General features: G+C 35.0%; 1 protein-coding gene across 14 annotated transcripts in view; it reads right to left on the reverse strand.

Moving 5' to 3' along the window:
- The window catches only part of PPP1R12A (protein phosphatase 1 regulatory subunit 12A), a 157,080-nt gene that overhangs the window by 63,015 nt on the left and 69,141 nt on the right, over positions 1-24,924 (reverse strand). For all 14 annotated transcript variants that reach the window (XM_053226530.1, XM_053226531.1, XM_027071183.2 and 11 more), the window contains 4 exons: positions 20,908-21,026; positions 12,011-12,170; positions 7,314-7,458; positions 549-623 (listed from right to left, as the gene is read on the reverse strand). In XM_053226530.1, coding sequence (XP_053082505.1) covers positions 549-623; positions 7,314-7,458; positions 12,011-12,170; positions 20,908-21,026 — 499 coding nt within the window. The remainder of the gene's footprint in view (positions 1-548; positions 624-7,313; positions 7,459-12,010; positions 12,171-20,907; positions 21,027-24,924) is intronic.

The following is a 24,924-nucleotide window of genomic DNA, read 5'->3' on the forward strand; positions in this document are numbered from 1 at the left end:
AAGTTTTAACTGGAAAAAAAGGAGGGGAGGGAAGGCAGCTTGGATAAAGAATAAAAAGGACTAGATAGTTAAAAAGCTACGTGAAGAACAAAGTTGAATTTTTTAGATCTCTCCACTGTTAGATCACTGAAAAAGTCAGGCTCCATCAGCCACTTAATATGCCTGATGATATTTTACTTAAAAATGTTTCCTACTTACATAACTTCTTCAATATCTAGGGCCTATTTTAGAAATCTGAGATTTTCTTCTAAGCAAACTTTGTTATGAAATTACAAAAACATGTTATCTTGAGTAGATACATTACAGAAGTATTCATTTTGTGAAAGGGAGATAAGAGAAATGGGAATAAGCAATACAAAAGACTGAACACTACCACTATTCCTTTACTCTTTTTCACTGTCATTTAGTTTGACTGACAGGACTAACTTAAACCAAAAGCATAATACATCACAAAAATACTTTAACTGTCTGAAAGTTAAGGCTTTAGAAGAATTCTAATTAGAAGAATTCACTAATAGAGATAATATTTAGATATTCATCAAACATACCAGATTTTGTTTCTTTTGCAACTCTTCCAAATATCCTAAAATATCTTCATCTGCTACATCAAATGCTGTCTGGCCCTAGGTAGGAAACAAAGAGGATTGGTAATGGTAAAAAGTCAACAAACTATAAAACACCTCTGGTTGACTCTGTATAATTATACAGAAAAGTTAGAAAACATTTGTTACATATGTAGTTTGTTATGTATGTAGTAATACAACAGCATATGACTTAACAGAGATGTATGAGAAACCCATGTGAGAGAAAAGCAGCTGATACACCACTCCTTACTTTGGTAACAGCTTTACTGAGATATGACTCACCATACAGTCATTTAAAGTGTAAAATTCAACTGTTTTTAGCATTCACAGAATGTTACAACCTTCACCATAATCAATTTTAGAATATTTTCATCATCCTGAAATGACCTCCTTACTTTTCTCATCCCTCTTCCCAGCCTTCCAGCCCACAGCAATCACTAATTCTGTTACTACAGATTTGCCTGTACTGAACATTTCATATTAATGGACTCACACAAAAAAATCATTTGTGACTGACTTCTTTCACATTGTATGTTTTCAAGTTTCATCCATGTGCTGCGTGTAGTACGTACTACTTCAGTCCTTTTTATTGCTGAATAATATTCCATTGCACGGCATACCACATTTGCTAATCTATTCATCAGCTGATAGACATTTGCTTTTGCTTTCTGCTGTTTAGCAAGTAATACTTCTATGAATGTATGTGTACAAATTTTTGAGTGAACATATGTTTTCATTTTCTTGGGGATAGAGCTATAAGTGAAATTACTGGGGCATGTGGTAATTCCACATTTAACCCTTCGAGGCTTTTTTTCTTTTAGATATCTCCATAAAAATTAAAGTCTTGCTACAGTAACAAAATATATATATATATTTCTAAACTGCTTAAAGTTCAGCCAGCCACAGGTATGACTTAGTTTCAAAATTAGTTCAGATGAACATATGTCAATCTATTTTTATTCACTGTGGAAAAGAAAATTTCAAAGAGCTGTTGACCAAACATAGTAAGGTTTTCTCCAGTTGACTACATTTGTCCTTATAATAATAACTGAATGGGATAGGTTTCTACAATGTCAAAAAAGTTCATTATTTAGAATACATTCTACTTTATATGTTGGCCAATATATGATCCTTTCTCAGAAGAAAATTCAACTTTTTTTTTTCAACTAGAAAATATATCATTCTGAAAGGCAACTGAAATTTCTTTCATATCAGGGGTCTCACAGCTACAACAAAACCAGATTGGTAGATAATAAGTTCTAAAATTACATAAACTCTTCCATTAAAAAACAAACGTACAACCTTCAATTCTGTAACAACATTAGGATGTTGCCACCTACTTGGATAGGAATTACATTTTCTGGCACTATAAAATGAAGTATTAAGCTACCCAATATCTGAGCTGGTTTTCCATTATCTGTTTATAAAATAAAAAATACGGTCTATGAAGTATATCATAAAAGTACATGAAATGCTACTTTATCAAGATACAGCAATATATGTATTTAAAATTTACAGGGTTCAAAAACACTTGTATATCTGCCTTTTCTTGTTGCAAAGTCTTCCCAGCAGGAATTTAAGAGGCAATCTAGCTTTTCCCCACTCAGTCCAGGAGACAGATTTAGCTTTGATAAATCTTCCCCCATTCCCCCGCTTTCAACCTTGAGTATTAAATGCTAAGAATTAAAGTCCTGAAGAATAAATGGCTCTGAAACAAAGTGGCTCAAATTTTGAAGGTGCCCTTTAGATATGAAATACAGACACGTTAATCCATTTTGCTATATCACAGTTTCTTTGTTCTACATAGTTCTACAATGTTACACATGCTATGCTTGTTAAGCAAATTGTTTTCAAGATCATGTTGGGTGAAAGTAACACAGTGGCTTCTTTTTTAAGTATCGTTTTAAGTATTTATCAACCCTTCTCATGAATGAAATACTGCACCTTAAAAATTTTTTTGAATTGCAATTAAATTTTAGCAGCAGTTAAATGCAATGGGGTTATTTTAGTAACTGAGGAATTTTCCTTTATAAGAATAAGAAATTGGATCACCTTACTAACCTTTCTTTTCACTTTCTCCCTTGATAAATGAGTCTACTTTGCAAACAGCAGCTGATAGAGAATAAAAACTGGAGTAAAATGCAGGCTATAAACAGAGAAAAGTTTCTAATTTCAGAAAAGCACACCCCTCAACTTAACCATGCTCATTAAATAATATATAGGACAGTTATAAAGCTATCCAATTGTAAAGTTATAAACATGACCTGGATCTATGCTTCATTAATGGGGTGCTAACTAACAGTAGCACACATAAGCAGAATCACTCAAAGTAACCAAGAAGCAACTGAAGACAGCATAATGATGACGTATGAAAAAGTAAGACTCAATCAAGAAAACAATCTTAAAAAAAACTACTACTTAATAAATCAGTCTGTAATACATCTGTAAATTACCAGAGTCACACTAGAGCCACTGTTTAAGTCTAATTTTCAGGACTCTTCATTCTTTCCTCACTTATTCTAACTGAATTACTTCTGCAAGTGTGATCTCTCTTCATTTTCACAACAATCAGTGAAGTAGTCAGGACGAGCTTTATGGCTCAACTGTACAGATGAGGAAACCTAGACTGTGAGTATATGGTATTTGCTCAAGCTCACGCAGGTAATGAAGGGAAAGTGGGAACAGAATCTCAGTCTCTACTGCTCCATTGTCTTTACAGAAAATAAGAATAAGCTCAGATAAACTCGGGAAAAAAATCCTTGTGTCCATTAACAGCAGAAGCAGTTTTGTTATTCATTTAAATCTTTATAATGACAGCTGTCAAAACAAAACAAACAAAAAAACTGTCTACAAATCATTGTAAGATTGCATAAAGAGAAAATTCCAATTAGAAAAACATCTTAGTTAATATTTCAAAAGGGACAATATTTGGGTACATTCTAGTAAAATAATTATTTTAAAACATTAAGGAAGCAAAAGAAAAATCTTTATATTTATAAAGTCTGTATATTTAAAATCTTTAAATATAAAGACATAATTTATGAGTTAAAATGAGAGGAAATGTCTTTACAAATAAGTTAAAGAAACCAGACCAAACTCTCTATTTAAGAACATGTCTCCCACTTTTATGTAGAAAGACTTTCAAATTTTCTATATGGTTTGTTGCATGTTTTAAAGTTTTTTAATGTTTCTTTTTTTTGAGAGAGAGAGAGAGAGAGAGAGAGAGAGAGGCGTGTGTGAGTAGGGGAGGAGCAGAGAAAGAGAGGGAGACACAGAATCTGGAGTGGGCTCCAGGCTCTGAGCTGTCAGCACAGAGCCTGATGCTGGACTCAAACCACGAGATCATGACCTGAGCCAAATTGAGCCATCCAGGTGCCTTGATTTGTTGCATTTTCTACATTACACATTTACCAAAATTTTATTTTCTATCAGTAAAGAATTCATCTAAACTCTAAAGTTTAGTTGTAAAAATATATTTACATTTCTCTGATATCATTTTAAGAAATCTACTAAAAATCTTCAATCTATAAGTACTGAAAAAGGTATCAAATGACAAGATAAATTCATTTAAGCAGGATTACACAATAAAGACTAATTTTGATTAAACATGAAATATGACATAGTTTTAAAAAATGTAGGGGCGCCTGGGTGGCGCAGTCGGTTAATCGTCCGACTTCAGCCAGGTCACGATCTCGCGGTCCGTGAGTTCGAGCCCCGCGTCGGGCTCTGGGCTGATGGCTCGGAGCCTGGAGCCTGTTTCCGATTCTCTGTCTCCCTCTCTGTCTCTGCCCCTCCCCCGTTCATGCTCTGTCTCTCTCTGTCCCAAAAATAAATAAAAAACGTTGAAAAAAAATTAAAAAATAAATACATAAATAAATAAATGTAGCCAGTAATAACAGAGAGAGCCTAACTCACACAGGCAAAATTATAAAATTAAAATTAAAAAAATTAAGTCTTGTAAAAATACCTTCCATTACTGTAGAATATAATCTCCCTTCCCACCCCACAAAAAGCTTACATTTGGGTATACTTATGGCATAAAGGTCTTTAAAATGCTGTATATATTAGGTAGCTCCTCACTATCAAAAGAAGTCTTTAAAAGCTTGATATTTTAAAAGAAAAATCCAATTTTGATAAAAATTTTAAAATCCTGTTTTTACAACTCTTGAGTTAGTATCTGGAAAAATAAAGCATGAGAAATAAAAAAACTAAGTAAAAACTGCAGAGAAACACAGCAGGTAAATTATTCTTAATTACACTTAATTATTAGGGCTTTAGGAAAATACTCAACTTCTCTGATCATGTTCTCAAATCTGCATAACTCAGATAACTTTATAGGGTTGTTTAAAAGGATAGCATTAGATAATGATATATGTGAAAACAAGTTTAAAATTATAAAACTCTAAGAAATTATGAAGTGTTAATTCTTTTAAGATCATATAAAGATACACTGAAAAGATGAAATGAGGGGATAATACATTAAAATCCAGGATGAAAGTGCTATCATATTGGGGCGCCTGGATTGCTCAGTTGGTTAAGTGTCTGCCTTTGGCTCAGGTCATGATCTCATGGATTGTGAGTTAAGCGCCATGTCGGGCTCTCTGCTGCCTGCAAGGAGCCTGCTTCGGATCCTCTGTACCCCTCTCTGTGACCCTCCCCCGCCTGTGCTCTTTCTTCCTCTCTCATAAATAAATTAAAAAAAAAAAAAACTTAAAGAAAAAAAAGAAATCGTTACTATAGTAACATAGAAACAAAAAGAGATAAAGCAAAATGATTTATATGCAGTCTTTCTCCTAGAGCATAATTATGATAAACTGAGGGCACAGGAATTAGACACTTATAGAACAGATGCAAGATAAAATAACTTTTTTCATACATACTATATATATTGTCTATGTATCACTACCAAAAAATAACGTATTTAAACTAGAAAATGATACAATGTTCTCAGAAAACCTTTCCATTAATAAGCTTCTCTCTTCTGGTCCTTATCTGGAGGCCACTATCAATGAATGAACCAATTATCAGCTCTGCCCATGTCAGTGGACAAGTGGCCTTTAAGAGACATTGTTTGGGAGAGAGACAGGAATGCAGAAAAGAGATTAGAAGATAAGAGATATTTACTAATTTCTTCAGAAAAATCCCAACTGCTGGGGGAATTTCTACATGGAAGGAGAGGAAATATGAATTGTCAAACTAAAATTGGCTGGCCTTTTATACTTAAAATTAAATAGTATCAACATTTACTTGTCTTCTAATGCTGATAACAAAACGGAAAACTGTTATAAATAAAAAAGGGCAAATTATCAAAGTTTTGACTAAAAATTTAGATAGAAGACTTTTATACTTATGTATAAAAGCAAAACTATACTTATGCTCTCAAACATTTTTTCTCTTGACTTCCCTGAAGATTTTCACCACTTCCTAGGACTTTCTTGCCTGCACATTTCTTACTTAAAATACATTTAGAGGTACATATATGAAAATACATTTATAAGCACATATAAGTACATATATGAAAAACATTTATAAATACATATGTGGAAAGCACATATCTAAATACATATATAAAATACATATATAAATACATATATATGAAAGGAGTTCAGAGGGCTTTTTTATCACTTTATGTCAGCAACTAGAACATGAATTTCCACTAACTACCTCAACTTCCAAACACTTAGCCATGGGGAAATCTTGGGCATATGGTTATCATTTTTGCTCTCTTCCCTTTGCAGATTCCCAAGTAGAAACTGCTGTTATCAGAATGTAATCAGCACCAGCACTTATGTTAATGGACACAATAGATCAGATGGCACCATCTGAATAAAGAGGAGATCGTTTTAGGAACCTCTGCTAAGTAATCTACCACATTATCCTATAAAATGCAATATATAAAGGATATTCTATGGAAGCTAAAGGTAATCAAGCTCACTAGAGGAAGTGTCTTGAGCTCTGCAACTGTTGGTATACGATAAGAATCATGAATACGAATAGGAGGAAAACTAGTAGGAATACTGGTGACACTGGTAACTGACAGTGCTTGGAAGGGAGTACAGAAAAAAAAAAAAAAACCTAATCTAGTAAGGAATCTGACAACCTGAATCAGTTCATGATTTGTAAAAAACACTTATGTGATATTCACTCCTTCCTTCCCTCTACCTAATTGGGTGATATTAAGTGAATCTTCAACCTCATAAACTGTATTCTCACCTGCAAAACTAGGAGACTACATGTTACATCTCAATAATTTTATCTGGAATAAAACTTTATGGGTTTTCTATATTCTCACCTGCTTTAAGACCTCACTGTCCGAGCCATTTAAAAAGCTACTGTAAGCAAGCTGTCAAGACCACCAGCTAAAAAGAAATAGAAATATACTTCTGTATGTTTTCTAACCCATAGTGATGGGAGAAAACATTCACAGAGAAAAGCAAAATTTTCTTAATTTATGAATTCTGAAGTACCCAAATCTACTCTATTGCATATGGTAACAGGATTACTCAAAGAGTAATACTTCTTTCTTTGAGGAACAAGGTCAAAACCACCTTGTAGGTAGCTGAGAAATACTTAATTAATAATAAAAACCAACAAATGGCTGATAAAATGTTGTTTTGTATGGTTCATAAAACTTAATATAATTATAAAATTTACACTGCAATATTTTTGAGACTTCTAAAACACTTATTTCCAAAAGTTAAATATTTAAAATATATTTAAAAGGCCTACCACTTTGTTGACCATCTCCATATCACACAGATTGTCCACTAAAATTCGACATGCTTCTTCTTTACCCCAGTGAGCAGCAGCATGAAGAGGTGTCCAGCCATCATAATCTTTAATATTAACATCATAGCCTGCCTGTATTAGAAGCCTAAAGAAATTATAGTGAATTAGATGATCATTAAAAAAATCTAAACGTGAGCAAACACAATCAACAGCTTTATACCATGCAAGCTAACAAAAATCTGTGACATATTTCTTTTCCTAGTTCCCATCTCTTTTCCCTTCAATGAATTAACTAGGAAAAAAGAAAAGAATTCTCAGAAAACACTGGTAAAGAGGATCTTGAATTACTGCCATAATAATGCATTCATTTTAACTAATTCCTAATAAGTGTAATGGTTTGGTGGGACACTGATTAATTCTTGTTAATATGAATTGTAATTGAAATTTTCACAGCAAAGCCAGTAATTTTTCAATGTGAACTCAAAAACCCTTGGATCAATTTGTATATTAAACTGATTTATTGCAGTGAATGCCTTCAGGTGTTCATATAATATATTACCTCAGGCTAAATGTGTTCTAAATATATACTGGGATCAAATAAATTTCTTTTGAAGTTTTTCTGTGGTCTTGCAGTTGAGGAACTAGTTTGTGAAAGCTTTCACAAACTTAATGACCTACCTACCATGGGTAATTTTCATAGGAAACTGACAGTCTGCTAGGAACAACACAAAGCAGGGGCAGCTGGGCGGCTCAGTCAGTTAAGGGTCCAATTCTCAATTTCGGCTCAGGTGATGATCTCATGGTTCAGGAGATCCAGCCCCAAGTCAGGCTCTGCGCTGACAGCATGGAGCCTATTAGGGATTCTCTCTCTCTCTCTCTCTCTCTCTCTCTCTCTCTCTCTCTCTCTCTCTCTCTCTCCCTCCCTCCCTCCCTCCCTCTCTCTCTACCCCTCTCTCCCCACTTGTGCTTTCTCTCAAACTAAATAAATACACATTAAAAAGAAAAAGGAACAAAACAAAGCAAAACAAATATTCCAAGGGATTGAGTCTACTTTTCTGCAGCAGTAAAAAGCAGATATTCTGTCAACAAAGCTAGAAAAGAGGAATACATTTTAATACAATGCAAAGACTTTTATAAATTGTTAGTATGCCCTCCTAGCTGTATATTCACATCGACCTTTATTTCATCTAGAAATTAAGCTCAGAGAACAAAAATTGGGTCTATAAATTGCACACAGCACAGTCTCACACGCACAAGGAAGAACAGTAAATACTTTATAACTCATGAAATCAGTTACTCTCCAAGAAGTTGAGCTTGAGAAGGGCTTCTTTTTACCTACGAGAGGTGGCCGTGATAGCTAATACATAACCCTTCATTTATTTATATTTCAAAAATTGATACCCTATTTCCTCAGAATATTTAATGCAGCTGTTTCTAATTCTGATTCTAAAACAAAACCATCTGAAGAGCTTGTTAAAAAAAAAAGATTCCCCAGCTCCACCCAATCCTATGCAATTAAGCAGCATATTGGGAGATGGGCCCCGTCAACCTATATTTTTAGTAAGTCCTGTGTCATCTGCCTGCAGACCAACATTTAAGAGCCACCAATCTAAAGAACGAGCTAACTGGGGCGCCTGGGTGGCTCAGTTGAGCATCTGACTTCGGCCCAGGTCATGATCCCGTGCTTTGTGGGTTTCAGCCACGCATTGGGCTCTGTGCTGACAGGCTCAGAGCCTGGAGCCTGCTTCAGATTCTGTTTCTCCCTCTTTCTCTGCCCCTCCCCCATTCTGTCTCTCTGTCTCCCAAAAATAAATAACCGTTAAAAAAAATTTTTTTTTAAAGAACAAAGCTAACAGATAGAAGTCTAGAGATTTAAGTTAAAAAAATCCATTAACATATATATGATCAGAAACTTTATTAATAGAGACAGAATACTGGAAGATAATGAAAATAATCTCCCATTAGAAAACAGAAACTATAATAATGTTAAATATTCTGAGAAATATAAAAATTAGAAGTATTTGGAAGTCTATGTGGAAAGGAAAGACAGAAAGGTAGTTACAATTTATTCCCCATAAACATACGGCTCTCTGTATATGCCAAGCCACATAAATTCAAAAAAATAAGACTGTACTTATTATATTCAAGGAGATTCTAGTGGAGGATGAAAGTCAAGTAAAACAATAATCAACCCTCAAAGACAGGTTCTGTGATGAAGATGTAATGGCAGTACAGAACTGAAAAGTATCAAACTCAATTGCAAGGGGTTATGTATTTGTGGGGGAGCGGGAGGGGGTGATGGGTAGGGTTACATTTGAAACCAGTATCTTCTATTTATTTCTCATGTCATATACATATTTTTACTTATTTTTTTAAGTAATATATTTACAAAGTTCAAAAATAAAAAAAGACTAAATGGCTACATAGGGAAGTCACTCCCACTGCTGACCTTTAGCCCAACAGTTCACCAGGTTTTCCCCCCTTAGACAACCATATTACTAATTTTGATTGGATCCTCACAGAGAGATTTTATGTATATATCAGCAAATAACAAAAAAATATTTTTTCTTAAAGATTTTATCTTTAAGGGGTGCCTGTGTGGCTCAGTCAATTAATCATCTGACTCTTGATTTCAGTTCAGGTCATGATCTCACTGTTTATGGGATCGAGCCCCACACCCGGCTCTGTGCTGACAGCAAGGAATCTGCTTGCGATTCTCTCTCTCTCTCTTTCTCTGCCCCTCCCCTGCTCATGTGTGCACGTGCACACACGTGCACACATGCACTCTTTCTCTCTCTCAAAATAAACATTAAAAAAAGAGAGATTTTATCTTTAAGTAATCTCTACACCCAACATGGGGCCCAAACCCTCCACTCTGAGACCAATACTCCCATACTCCACTGACTGAGCCAGCGGTTGCCCCTAAAATTTAAAACAATTAACACTACCTATTAGTGTTTTAATTGGTACAAGAGTATTCCAGTCAAAGGATGTATCAGAATTTAGTCAACATTCTCCTACTCCTAGTATAAACAATGCTATTAGCACATACCTTACTTCCTGTGAGAATATCTGTAAAAAAAAAATTCTAGAGGTAGAGCTAACTGTTAAGCCAAAGAATAACTGATACTTTGATAAAATCTGCTCAACTGTCATACTTTCACCAGTAATGTGAGGGTGCTTTTTCCCCAATCTTGCCAACAGTGTGCCAAACATTTTAATCTTTGCCAATATGATAGATGAAAAGTGGCAGTAATTCATTGTAGCTTCAACTGCACCTATTATGAATAAGGTTGAGTGTTTTTTTTTCATAGGCTTAAGAGCCTTGAACTTAGTCAAAGGATCGAATGGAATTTGCCTCCAAGTTGAAGAGATGGTGAATGAAGGTATCTAAACAGAAACAAAGTAGGCATTAAGACATCATGACAGAACTTCAATTAGATATATATAGTTGGATAATGCATGCCTGAGGAGCAATGGTAGCAGCTTAGCTTAAAAGAGGATGACTAATGGTCTTATGTACTAATTTGAGGAGTTCAAAATATATCCCAGTCCACATTGAGAATCTTCACAAAAGAATTTTAAGAGCCTACATAACCTAATTACAAAGACCCCTTAGAGCTGTCTAGAAAACTATTTTACGGTGCAATCTACTACTTAAAAAGTATTACCTTTACTATTTGTAATATTCTTAATGTTTTCAATTTTTCCTTTAAAAAATGCTGTTGTCAAGTCACTAAGGTTCATTCATGACCTGCTATTGGGGTCTGAAAGTTTGCTACATTTTGGATTAGAGAGAAATACACAGGGGGACAAGAAAAGTAATTAAAAGTTAACTTCACTATTCTAGAAGGCTTCAGTTATTGAAGTAAGTAGGGATTGTAAAAAGGAGGAACTTGGGAATAGCTGACCCACTTACACTTCATTGTTTTTACTGAGCAGGGGGAATAAGACCAGACTGATATTAGAAACTCTTGTCAAACATAATATAAAGGGTGTAGAAGATTTTGCCAAGGGCTAGTCTTACTTCCTTTCACATACATCTAATAAAAGTTACACACAGCATTATTTTTTTCATATAGCTGATAACACCTTTGCGTTGCAGAAGTAAAAAAAGGAAAACAAAAAAATTTATAGTGACATAAAGGAGTTTTGTTTCAATGAAATTTGCTGACCAGTATATAGCCCTGTAAAATCTCAGTTGCTTAGGTCTTGATATTTAATATTATGCTAAAAGCACTCTTGAGTCCCAGTGTTACGCAGTAAAAAGAAAACTGCATTTTAGATAAATTACATGTAAATACTCACCAGGAATCAAACTTTGTGAATTTGATATGTTTGTAACATAACACTGTTCTTAGTCTCAGTAACCAGAGTTAGCCACTCTGGGAACCTCAAAATGACTCTGTAGTAATTTATCAGCCCAGAAGTTAACACATAATGGTTGCCTGATGCTTTAACTTATTGGGAAATTACAACCAAAGAAAAAAACAGTAGAATAATCAAAATTCAAGAGAAAAGAAAGGGCTTTAGAAACAAAGCAATAATGTTCAAGGTAGTTTTCTCTTTTTCATGTAAATAGACATTAAATAACTTTTATAAACTGTTTCAAAATAATGTCTGCAAGTATCTTAAGAAAAGGAACAATGAAATAAGGAAAATAAAGTAGAAATAGGACTGTGAAAAACAATACTTACTTTAAAACTTCTGTATAGCCTTTCGCAGCTGCAACGTGAAGTGCTGTGCCTCCAGATTTTGCATGCCGGACATCATTTATTTGACCACTATTTAGCCATTGTCTTGCATCTCTAAGCATTATCCGTTCTTCTTCCTTTCGTGCTGCTTCTATATCAACCCCTGATAAAATAAAAATTGCTTTTATTTTTTTCTTTATAGAAAATGTTCTTCCTTTGTGGGAAATAAAATTACCCGAAACATATCAAGTTTTAAATAAAAATTAAAAGTTAAAGTATATTTTTTTCAAAAATAGGCTGCTAATTAACAAGCTAGTTAAATAAAGAAATGTGGTGGGGCGCCTGGGTGGCGCAGTTGGTTAAGCGTCCGACTTCAGCCAGGTCACGATCTCACGGTCCGTGAGTTCGAGCCCCGCGTCAGGCTCTGGGCTGATGGCTCAGAGCCTGGAGCCTGTTTCCGGTTCTGTGTCTCCCTCTCTCTCTGCCCCTCCCCCGTTCATGCTCTGTCTCTCTCTGTCCGAAAAAGAAATAAACGTTGAAAAAAAAAAATTAAAAAAAAAAAAAAAGAAATGTGGGAAAGCTGTAGATATTTTATTAGTCTTCTCTACTGATTATTTACTTTTTACCCCACAAATATTATTTTGGCTTTCCTTTTACCAACAAATCCTTTTTAAAAAAAAATTGAATATTTCCTTAGGTATATTCATCCTTTAGTTTTAAGAAATTAAGAAAAAACCCATACATAATTAAGCCTTAAATTCCGATCTATCTGCTTTGGCCAGTTCTCTAAACTCTACCCTACTAGGTACAAATGTTGATTGAACACTTCAACTTGGTGGTCCTGTTTTTATCTAAAATTTACCAAACTTTGAAACAGATTCTTTATAAAACTCTTTCCTTTTCCAGCACAGTTCATTTTCACTATTAGTATCAGCATTATAATTTTACTAAGTTATATAGATGTTCATTCATTTAAAAGCATTTATTAAGCATGAAGTTAGGTTGAGATGGGAAGAATTCAAAAAGGAATAGGACACTCTACTTCTTTCTTAGCTTTAAAAAAAATCCTGACAAAAAAAATAGAAAAGATAATCTTGAAATTCCTAAATTATCTCATGTTGTCTCATAGCTTCAACTGCCGGCTAATAAACAGCACATAACACAATGTGTTTATAGTATGTCTTGCTCCAGAAGTCTATGAACTTATTAAAGGTAAAAATACTATTTTTTTTTAATTTTGTATTCTCACTGTCTAGATGAGGACCTAACACAAATTAAAAGGGGTCAGTAAATGTATACTAACTAAATAATGAATAAATGAGTAAAAACAATCTCACACACACCCCACACCCACACACCTCCTTAGCTAAGAACTCTCCTATAATTCATATCCATGTATCCAACTGTCTAGTCAGGACTTTTTTCTTTCATTGATCCATTTATCCAATCACCCACCCATTCAAAATGCACTGATTGCCTACTAGATGTCAGGTGCTTTTATAAGATTTACTGGGGATAGAAGTGAACTCATTACATTGAAGGAGATATACATATGTGAAGAAAAATAAAGCACAGTAAAGGGCCAGAGGGTCATGAGAAAAAGCTGTTATCTTATAAGGTTTGGTAGAGAACAGTCTCTTTGATAAGGTGACATTCCACCAAAAATAGAGTGATAGGTACACTATATATTTTGGGCGACATTCCAGACTGAGGGAAGTCCTAGTAGGCTCGACACAGAAGCCTGATTGGAACATTCTTCTGTTTAGAAGGCCAGGATGTCTACAAAGTAATGAGAACAAAGAGCAGAATGATATAATCTGACTTAATTTTAGAGGATCACTTAAGCTGAAAAGTTAAGAGAAGAAACTGAGGTATCAAATTGGAGGATACTGCAACAATTCTGTCAAGAGATGACAGAGTTTAAACCAGGGTGGTAGCAGTGAAGGTTAGTAAAGGGGTTAGATTCTGGATTCTTCAAGGTACACCAACACAATTTGTTGTTAGTGTGGATGTAGGAAACAAAAGTCAAGTATGAATCAAAGGTTTTCCGCCTGAGCAACTGGAAAAACTAAATTTTAAATATAAGAAATGTGAAGTTTAAGATGCCCTAACAGACATCTAATTGGAGATATCAAGTTGTCAGTTGGATTATCTGTGCTTGGAGAACAGAAAGAGTCAAGATGGGCAAATACTATAATAAAATTATATGCCATAGGTATCTGAAACTTCATGCTAAAATCTTAACTCAATTTCCCTAGCCAGTCTGCTTGCTCCCTGTCTTATATTTACTATACCAAGTACCACTACTTACCCAGCACTTTACCACTTTACCAATTAGTTCAGACTTTGAGTTGCCATCTCAGACTGTCTTCTTGATGGTATCTTAGTTCATCACCATCTTACTCCATGTCCTATATCCCACACTTTACTACTATTACTGACCTGTAACCATCTTATTTAAGATGCCTTCTACTGTTATTCAGAAAAGAAATTATAAAGTTGTAATTGTAATACATTAAATATAAACTTTTTAAAAAGTTTATTTATTTTGAGAGAGACAGAGACAGAGAGAGACAGAGGGAGAGAATCACAAGCAGGCTCCACACTGTCAGCACAGAGCCTGATGTGGGGCTTGAACCCAGGAACTATGAGATCATGACCTGAGCTGAAATCAAGAGTCAGCTGCTTAACTAACTGAGCCACCCAGCTGCCCCTAAATATAACCTTTTTACTAAATGATTTTCCTCATGCTTTATTCTTTTACTATGCCTTTTAAAACATGAACCTCTTATATTATCTTTATCATTTTTGTCTTTGCCATCTTGAACATTTATATTATCTTTTACTATTCTAAATTTCCTCTGAACTTGAAATTAAAAAATATCTTTCTCAATTTATCTAATTTCATGCTATCCTTAGCTACTTGCAAAGCAATTACCTTTTTTCTGCTTCCAAATCATGCTCTTATATGAATATTATGTAAAAACAAAACAACTCAAGTTTAAAATTAAAGTATGTGTGAAGGGAAATTTCTTATGCTTAAGAAAATCTAGTTAGAAAGAAAAACTCTTCTGTCATATTAAAATTTTTTTTTAAATACTACTGATATAGACCCTGCTTTAGTTCATTAAAATTTAGAAAGAAGGAAAAAAAGAAGCCCTTATTATAGTACATATTACTTGTTTTCCAGTTCCATTGTTTTAAGTAGCTAGTGACCTTGAAAAAGCCATAACTTCTTTGAATATTAGTAGAATGAGTTAAGAACATGGATATTGAACCTAGACTGCTGGGTTTCAATCCCTTATCTGTGACTTACTAGCTCTATTATTTGGGGCAAGACACTTAAATCTATGCTAATATTCAGTTGAATTGTAAAAAAGAGGTAATGAAAGCACCTATCCTACAAGGTTGTTGTGAGGATTTAATTAATATATGTGAAATGCTTAAATCAGAAGTAAGCACCCAGGTGCTTCGCTAGCAGCTATCACTAGCAGCTCTAAATGCCTATGAGTCTGCTCTCTTTCCTTGCTTTATGGTCTAACAGAAAGAAAATCCTATAATGCATTTACCTGGTCCTTAGCCCACCTACTATAAATGCAAGATTTTTGAACAATGAAAACAATATGTATCAAAACTAAATTGGATATAATATAATAAAGTGATGAGATTAACATCTGTCACTAGTATTGAAAACCAGTAAATGTAAGACTGAAACGTAGCCAAATCTCTTGGTAAGAAAAAATAAGAATAAACTGGAGTTTGGTCACAGCTAAGAGACACAAGACTGACTTGTGTCCCAAGCTAAATACAGACAATTGCATTAAAATATAAACCAGAAATACTTTTAACTATTGTTCAACCTTCGAGATCAGGAATTGCATGCTCTGACTGTGCCAGTGGGGCACCACAAATCATTTCTAGTGTCAAAGGCAATTTCCTTAAGGATGACTAGTTACTGATCAAATATATTATATGAGGAATTAGAGCTGGAAGAATTAGAAAATTTAAAATATGAAATAAAAACATAGCAGGATAAACAATTGGAGTAATCTTATCAATGCAAGAGGTATATTTAAGGTGCTCTTTTTAAAATTATTAAAATCTATTATTAGAGCTATCCCTTCATTTTGTTTCTCTGAAATAAAGTTATGCTATAGAAATTCATGTATTCCCATTACATGAATAAAATGAACATCATGAAGTATCTTCTAGGAGACACTCTTAATAAAATGCAGTATGCTAGTGATGGAGAGTGTGGGCTCAAGATACCTGTCACACTATTTGGGACTAAACTACAGTACTTACTTCCCACCCATATGATCTTTGGCAAATCACTGAGCCTCAATTTGTCATCTGTAAAATGGGGGTAATAGTAGTAGTAATCTCTGAGAATTGTGCAGATGAAATGAAATCAAGCCCATTGCTCAATTCCTGGCATACATAATCAGACTTATTAGCGTTAGCTTTTCACTGTTCAGTTCCAGGGTCATCTCATCTATTATTCTCCCAGATTTACATTTTTCCATCCTGGTATCTCCTGAGTTCCAAAAATGTACCAAACAATGTAATCTGGATGTCCTTTTGCTGCCACAAACTCAATATATCCCCAAACTCACATACTCTCTAAATCTGTTCCTGCTTTGTCCCACATTTTCCCATATGAGTTTAGCCATCATTAATTCTTTTTTTTTTTAAGGGGGGGTGTCTTTTTAAAGTTTATTTATTTTGAGAGAGAGACAGAGAGAAGGCAGGTGAACAGGGGAGGGAGAGAAAATCACAAGCAGGCTCTGTGCTGTCAGCACAGAGCCCAATGCGGGGCTTGAATTCACGAACTGCGAGATCATGACCTGAGCTGAAAGCAAGAGTCAAACGCTTAACTGACTGAGCCACCCAGGTGCCCCTAACTATCACTAAGTCTTAAACTAAAAACTTCAGGAGGCAAACAAGTGGCCTCAATTCTTCCTTTATCTCCACATTCAATTCTTCATCAAACTGTTTTAATTTTACCTTAATATCAAGACAGCCCTGCTCTTTTCTATCTTAAATGTAACTGCTTTGTCCTTATCATCTTTCAGCAGAACCAATTTAAGAGCCTTCTTCAAGGAAGATAAGCCACCATGTATTTCCCATTCTAAATCATCCTCCAAAGTGCCATCAGCTGTACTACTAACAACCAAATCTAATCAGGCTCATTTCCTTCTTGGAGATCTTGGATGCATCTAATGCCTATAAAATGGATGTCCTTCACCATCTGGCTACAGCCCAATCTTTTCAGGTCTCATCTACTACTCATCTACTCCATTCTGACTTTCTATCTCCACTCCAATTCTCATGTGTTCTCTGCATATGCTATATCTCCAATTCCTTTTCTTTTGCACATGTTGATACGCCTGCCTGACATGCCTTTTCTGTCCACCAACTCCTTTCTCTGCTAAGCAAACTAATTCTCAAATGTCATCAATCTGAAACCTTTACTGACTACTGCAAATAGTTACTCACAGACTTTTCTGTTCTCCCACATTTTGTCCCTATCTATATTTTAGCACACAGCACACTACATTTTGAAGCTGTTTATATATCTGACACTTCTGCTATCCTGTGAAATTCTTAAGAGTAAAGACTGTCTTGTTTCTTTATTTGTTGCTGTTTCTTATTTTAATTATTATTTTTTTAACATTTATTATTTTTTGAGACAGAGCAGGAGCAGGGCAGGTTCATAGAGAGACACAGAATCTGAAGCAGACGCCAGGCTCTGAGCTGTTAGTGGGCTCGAACTCACAAACCATGAGATCATGACCTGAGCCGAAGTCGGGACGCTTAACCAATTGAGCCACTCAGGTGCCCCTGTTATTTTTTAATACCCAGCACTCAGAACATTTGCTGGCACATTAATCAACACTGAAATCACCGTAATTAAAATTAGTCTTTGCAAGCAGCTTCCTTCATATATAAGGAAACCAAAGGCAAGAAGTTTTCAGTACATCTCCATGCCTTTCCTAGTTCATAATAATTACTAACTAATATTAGTATAAAAAGATTTAACTACTGTTTAACAGGAAATGGTGAGCTATCTAACTAGGCATTCATCACAGCCAGGTGGGCTGATAAGGTAGTATTCTTTATAGGTTGTGATGCTTGTCTCTATTTGTCCAACTTCCTCAAGTCCTGAATATCCCATTATTCCAGAACACTGCCTAGAATAAAACATGCCTGTTAAAAGCTCTTCTGTGTTCTTATCCAAGTTCCAGTTTATAATTACTTATGTAATGTGTGCCCTGTTTCTCCTGGGCTCCAGGGGATCTTCAACTGCTTGTTAAAATGCCTCAAGTATATTTAGGCACTTAAATACCCTCTCAGCTTCAGTGTCTTAAGATTTTTTTAAACATTTAGTAGTTACGAATTTTCCTAATCCCAAGGAATAAAAATCTCTTTATCAGAGACTAACTTAGCTTCTACTCCTTTGCTTCTATTTCATGATGAACGACACTTCAGCACGAGCCTTCTAAACCAATATCCCATACTTTTAACACCTTAAAGTAAGGTGTTAAAAAAGAGTTCTTTTTTTGATAATACTCATTTAACCACTGCCTAAACAATGGATTTTGGTGGAAATCACACTAATTTTATTTAGCAGTACATACTAATTTTTTTAAATTTATTTATTTTATTTGGAGAGAGAGGGGGGCAGTACAAGCAGAGGAGGGGCAGGGAGAGAGGGGGAGAGGGAGGAATTCCAAACAGGTTCTGCACTTCAAACTTCCGCACATGAACCAGATCATGACCTGAGCCAAATTCCAGAGGTGGAAGCTTAACCAACTGAGCCACCCAGGTGCCCCATACATATTAATTTTTAATTGTGGTAAAATACACATAAAATTTACCATCTTAATAAACAATTTTAAGTATGCAGTTCAGTAGTGTTAAATACATTTACATTTTTGTGCAACCCATCTCTAGAACTCTTTTCAGCTTGCAAAACTGAAATGCTACACCCATTAAACAACCACCCCCATTCCCACCTTGTAACAGCCATCATTCCACTCACTGTTTCTATTAGTCTGACTCTTGAAGTACCTCACGTAAGTGAAATCATACAGTATTTGTCTTTTTGTGACTGGCTTTTTTCTGCTTATCATAATGCCCTCAAGGTTCATCCATACTACAGTATGTATCAGAATTTCCTTTTTAGTGAATAATAGTCCACTGTATGTTCATAACCACATTTTGTTTATTCACTGACCCACCGAAAGACACCTGGTTTACCTCCATCTTTTGGTTATTTGAATAAGACTGTTATAAAAATGGGTGCACAAATATCTTTTGAAACCTTCCTTTTAACTTTTTGACTATATACCCCCCCCCCCCCCCCAAAAAAAAGAACTGCTACAGGGCACTTGGGTGGCTCAATTGCTTAAGTGTCCCACTCTTGGTTTCGGCTCAGGTCATGAATCTCACAGTTGTGAGATCAAGCCCTACATCAGGCTCCCTGCTGGAGGTGGAGCCTGCTTAGGATTCTCTCTCCCTCTCTCTCTGCCCCACCCCTGCTAACTCTCACTCTCTCTCTCTCAAAAAAAAAAAAAAAAAGGATTTGCTAGATTATACATAAAGATATTATATATACATATAAAATATACATATTATATATTATATCTCAAGATACAATTCATACACCATTTATAGGACACCATTTAGTGGTTTTTAGTATATTTGCAGAGTTGTAAAACTATTACCATCATCAGTTTAGAACACTCATTATTCCTAAACAAAACTTTACCCATAAACAATCATTCTTCATCTATAAACTGACGTCTCCTACTAGATTTATATTTTTAGCCTATCTCTCTCTGTCCACATATTCAACTGCTTAAATATCAGCAAAACAAACTTGGCAAATCTGAAAATGAATCCCTAAACTTTTCCCACAAACCCTACTTCCCCCACAATATTCACATCTCATTCACCCCTTCTTTCTTGCATACCAGACCCCTTAATCACTCAATAATCCTCTTAGCCAAACCTTCAAAATACATCTAAAATCTAATCTCTTCTCTTCACTTTGTTCACTACCATCTACTTCAGCCCTTACTTTCCTACAATCTATTCTCAACACAAAAGCCACAGAGATCCTTTCTAAAATAAGTCTGATCATAACCACCTACTTCTGCCCTTACTCTCCTATAATCTATTCTCAACACAACAGTCACAGAGATCCTTTCTAAAGTAGGTCAGATCATGTCACTCCTTTACCTCAATTCCTCACAGGCTCCCTACTTCACTTAGACTAAAAGCCAAAGTCCTTCCAATGGCCCACAAAGCTTTATGTGATATGGTTCACAGTTACCTCTGTGACATCATCTCCTTCCAGCCTCTTCCTTGTGCTGCTTGCTTCAATCATACTAGCTTACTTGTTCTTTCTCTAAATATACCATACACCCTCCCCTCCTTACACTTGCTGCTTCCTATCTGGAATGTTCTTTCCCAGACTCACATGATTCATTCCCTTACCTATTCAGATCTTAGCCTAAATACCCACTCATCAGTGAGGACTTCTTGACTGCTCTATTTAAATTTGCAATGTATCTCCTCACCCTGTGCATTTCCCTACCCTCTTTACCTATTTTCTCTCCCAAGTTTTTATTACCATATAATTTTATTTCTGATCCTACACCTTATGATATTTTTGTCAATTTTAACAGTATTAAAAAGATGTACAGTTGAGAATCATTTATTTTTTCAAATAGACTCATACTACATATATTGTTATGGAAGGTGATTTTTTTCCTACTAAAACTATGATTTCTCCTTCAATATCAAAAATTATTTTATTGAAAAAGTCAAGTACCATATTCTTCCTAAAACAGTTTTAAACATTTCTTCCATTTAGGTTGCTTTTATATTACCTTGCCGATTAACTTCATTTTGAAGTAGCTCTTCCATTGCCTCCTCCTCAGCAATATCTAATGGTGTATCTCCTTCACTGTTGACAGCTCCTACATGTGCTCCCTGACCAATCAAAAATCTGTAAAATCAAAGAGAAGACAGTTAAGCAATGATGGTATCATTAAGACCAAATGCATAACCAATGAGGAAAATTCCTATGTAAGAGCAACAATAAGAACCAAGGATAGTAGATATACTAAGTTTTAAAAAAGTACCACAGAACATGTTTTCCTGTTTTAAATTTGTATTTCCTAATATTTATATAATGTACACACATTGCTTTACTAATACAAAAATGTTAACATTTAATGATAATTAGAAAGTCTTTCATAAGATCAGTTCAGATGACCTCCACTAAGATTTTTCATGATCTCCATATCGACTGCTTTCCTAACTGATCTCCATTTTCCCAGTCTCATGCCATATCCCACAGTTCTTAACCTGGGGTTGACAGACCATCAGAAGGCCACTGAACTGATGCATACATCTTAAAATATTGTTTATGCTCAACACAGTTTTGAAATTAAAGTATCGGTCTCTTTGTTTAATGTGTTACTAAACAAGCACATATATAACTATACCATAAATGTGTTTTTCTAATATTTTGATAAATAAAATCCAATATAAGTGGTTTTCGATGCACTTTGTATTTTACTTTATACATCCAAAATACAATCTTGAGAAAAGTAACCACAGGCGTCATCAAATCTGACAAAAGGGATCCAGATATAAAAAGGTTAGGAATCTCTTCCACTGTGTCATCTATACATCACCCAGAGTCACCTATTTAAAATGACTGGGGTCAATTTCCTATTTAAAAGATCGTGGCTTAGTTGTACCATACTAAGAGAAAACATACATGATCTGGTTTTGTCTTCTTTTTCAGATTCATTTCTCTTCCATACTCTACCACACGTTAAGTTCCAACAATATGGAACTGCTCATAATGCCAGACTAAACTATGCTTCTTTGGCATTCCTGATTTTACTTTTCTATATATAAAGAATGGGTTTTTTTCTCTATGTCCCTAACCCCCTTAACTCTTACTCATATATATATTTTCATGACTATAAAAATATTCTCATTGTAAAAATAGTAAAACAAAAAAAAATCCAGTTTTAAAAAAAGGAAAAAAAGAACTCGTAACTTTGTATTTCTCCTTCTACTATTATGTTCCCTCACCAGAGATAAACATTATCTATATCTTTTCCAGTAAGTTTACTATGAGTTTATATGTGTGTATGTAAACATATATACAGAGTCACTTTTGAGGTTCTTTTTGTAAGACAAAAACTAATGAGATTCTTTTCTTTTTTTTTTTTTTTTATAAATTTTTTTTTTCAACGTTTATTTATTTTTGGGACAGAGAGAGACAGAGCATGAACGGGGGAGGGGCAGAGAGAGAGGGAGACACAGAATCGTTAACAGGCTCCAGGCTCCGAGCCATCAGCCCAGAGCCTGACACGGGGCTCGAACTCACGGACCGCTAGATCGTGACCTGGCTGAAGTCGAACGCTTAACCAACTGCGCCACCCAGGCGCCCCCTAATGAGATTATTTTCAGTGCACAGGAACCCAATGTATTATAATAGCTGAAAAATATTCCGCAGTATGGCTGAATCATACTTTTCTTTCATACTGTCCTCCTAATGGACATGTTCTTGAATATACACTTAACACTATCAATCTTTAAAAATTTTCCCAACATGATGGGGACCAAACTATTTCCTGATCACACATGAGGTTGAAAATATTCGGATATGTTTACTGGCACTTGTATTTTCTCCTTTTGTGAATTTATTTACATCTTTTGCTTGTATTTCTAATGTGTTCATTAATTCAACAAATACTTATGGGGTGCTTTTATAGACTGAATGTTTGTATCCCCCCAAATTTCATGTTGAAATCCTCACCTCCAATGTGATGGTATTAGCAGGGTGGGACTTTTGGTAAATAATTAGGCTTAGATGAAATAATGAGGGTGGTGCACCCATGATGGGATTACAGTTCTTACAGAAGAATAAGGGACTACAGCTCACTGTTTCTCTGCCATAAAAAACACAGCAAAATGGCAGCCATGTGCAAGGCAGGGAAAGGACTCTCACACCAGACACAGAATTGGCCAGCACCTTACCCTTGAACCCCGGAGTCTCTAGAACTATGAGAAACAAAGGTCTGTTGTTTACGCTACCTAATCTATGGTATTTTGTTATCCTACCCAAAGCTAAGACAGGTGTCTAGTAGGTGCTTGGTACTATGTTACATGCCAAGAATACAATCGTAAGCAAAAACAGGCCTTTTCTTCAAAGAGCTTACAGTCCAGTAAAAGAGATTATTCAAAGAGTTAGATTACTGTAAAATTTTGGTAAGTCTGATAACAGAGAATTTTGTGGTGTCTAAGAGTAAATAATAGGGTAATCTGATTCAGTGAGGTCAGGAAAGGATTCTCTGAAGAATATGTAGGTGTACGGAAGGAAAGTGTGTTCCAGGTTAAGAGAGAATAAAAGGCACCAAATAACCCTGTGACAGTAAGTATGTATGGTCTACAACGGCCTGGTTCATTTTTCTGAAAGAATATATCAATCTCTATGTACTTCTCAAATACACACACACACACACACACACACACAGAGTCAATGAGTGTCTATTTTTCTAAGATAGTCTATGATAAGGAATGTGTTTCAAAAAGATCACTTTGTGCAATACGAAAAATGAATTAGAATTTAGTATCAAAGTAGGCAGATCAGTTAAGGAGCTACCACAGTTAGTACAAAAGAATTGTGTTGGAAGCTTGAATTTAATGGAAGAAATGGGTAAATCCAGAGATGCCCAGGAGATACTGAGAGATCAGTTGGAAATGAGAAGGGAGTGTGAGGAAGGTATCTAGGATAAATTGAAGGTCTTGACTAGTATGATGTGATAGATGGTGATGCTAATTAATGATATACAAAAACCTAAGTTACTTCCTGCATTCGATTAATAGATATGTTACAAATATTTCTTCCATATTGTCCCTGCATTTAAGAAAATTTTTCTTACAGTATTTTGTATATTACTAAGTTTAAAGGTTATGTAAAGTCAGGTCTGTCAAACTTTTGCTTTAAGAGGGCTTTTATCATCTTATTACATCGATCTATGTAGAGATGTAATTTTTACAGACACACACATAGAGAAAAATGAAAGAATATATACTATAAAATTAACAATGATTATCTCTAAGTGGTAATTAGGAGGGATTTTTATTAGCAGGTTTTTTTTTGGGGGGGGTAAAGATTTTTTGTTATCCAAGTTTTCTGCAGAAAGTTTATTTTTTATATGTGTATCAGAGCACAAAAGTAGCTACCATACCATTTTGTAGCCTGATGATTTTACACTTAATAATACATTGTAAACATTTCTCCCTCTACAAGGTAATGTTTCAATTTTTATGATCTTCATGGGACTTCTACAAAAAAGTCATACTTGAATTGATGCAACTTTTTACGTTTCAGAGTTTTAAAAAAATGTACTAAAAACTAAATAATATATACTACAAAAAAGTAAATGAATCTGGAGCAAAAGAGAAAAAAAGATACAAGTGGTGTAATAAACTATGCTATATGCACCACGAAAATATGTAATTAATCTGCCAGGCAAAATATCAACCAAACAATCAGGCAGATTTATATAAAACCACTCTGTTTTGCTTAGGGAGAAATCACTCACAGGACATAAAGAATGAGAATAAAGGAGCACCGCAGAGTGGCTGCAGTGCTTGCAGCAGAGGGAGCTACAGGGGAAGCAGAGTCCCAAGGAAGTATCAGGTCAAAGCCAAATACAGACAACCCCAAATTTATATAAACAGGAAGGATGTTAAGAGACACTAACAAGAGTAAAGTTCCATAACTACTGGCAGGAAACTGAGAGCCTGGAGCAATCCCTGAGCCAAAAGATTAGGTGTATGTATATGTATTCATACAATTCACAAAAATCTCCTGT

The sequence above is a fragment of the Acinonyx jubatus genome, chromosome B4 (assembly GCF_027475565.1).
Source record: "Acinonyx jubatus isolate Ajub_Pintada_27869175 chromosome B4, VMU_Ajub_asm_v1.0, whole genome shotgun sequence".
NCBI lineage: Eukaryota > Metazoa > Chordata > Mammalia > Carnivora > Felidae > Acinonyx > Acinonyx jubatus.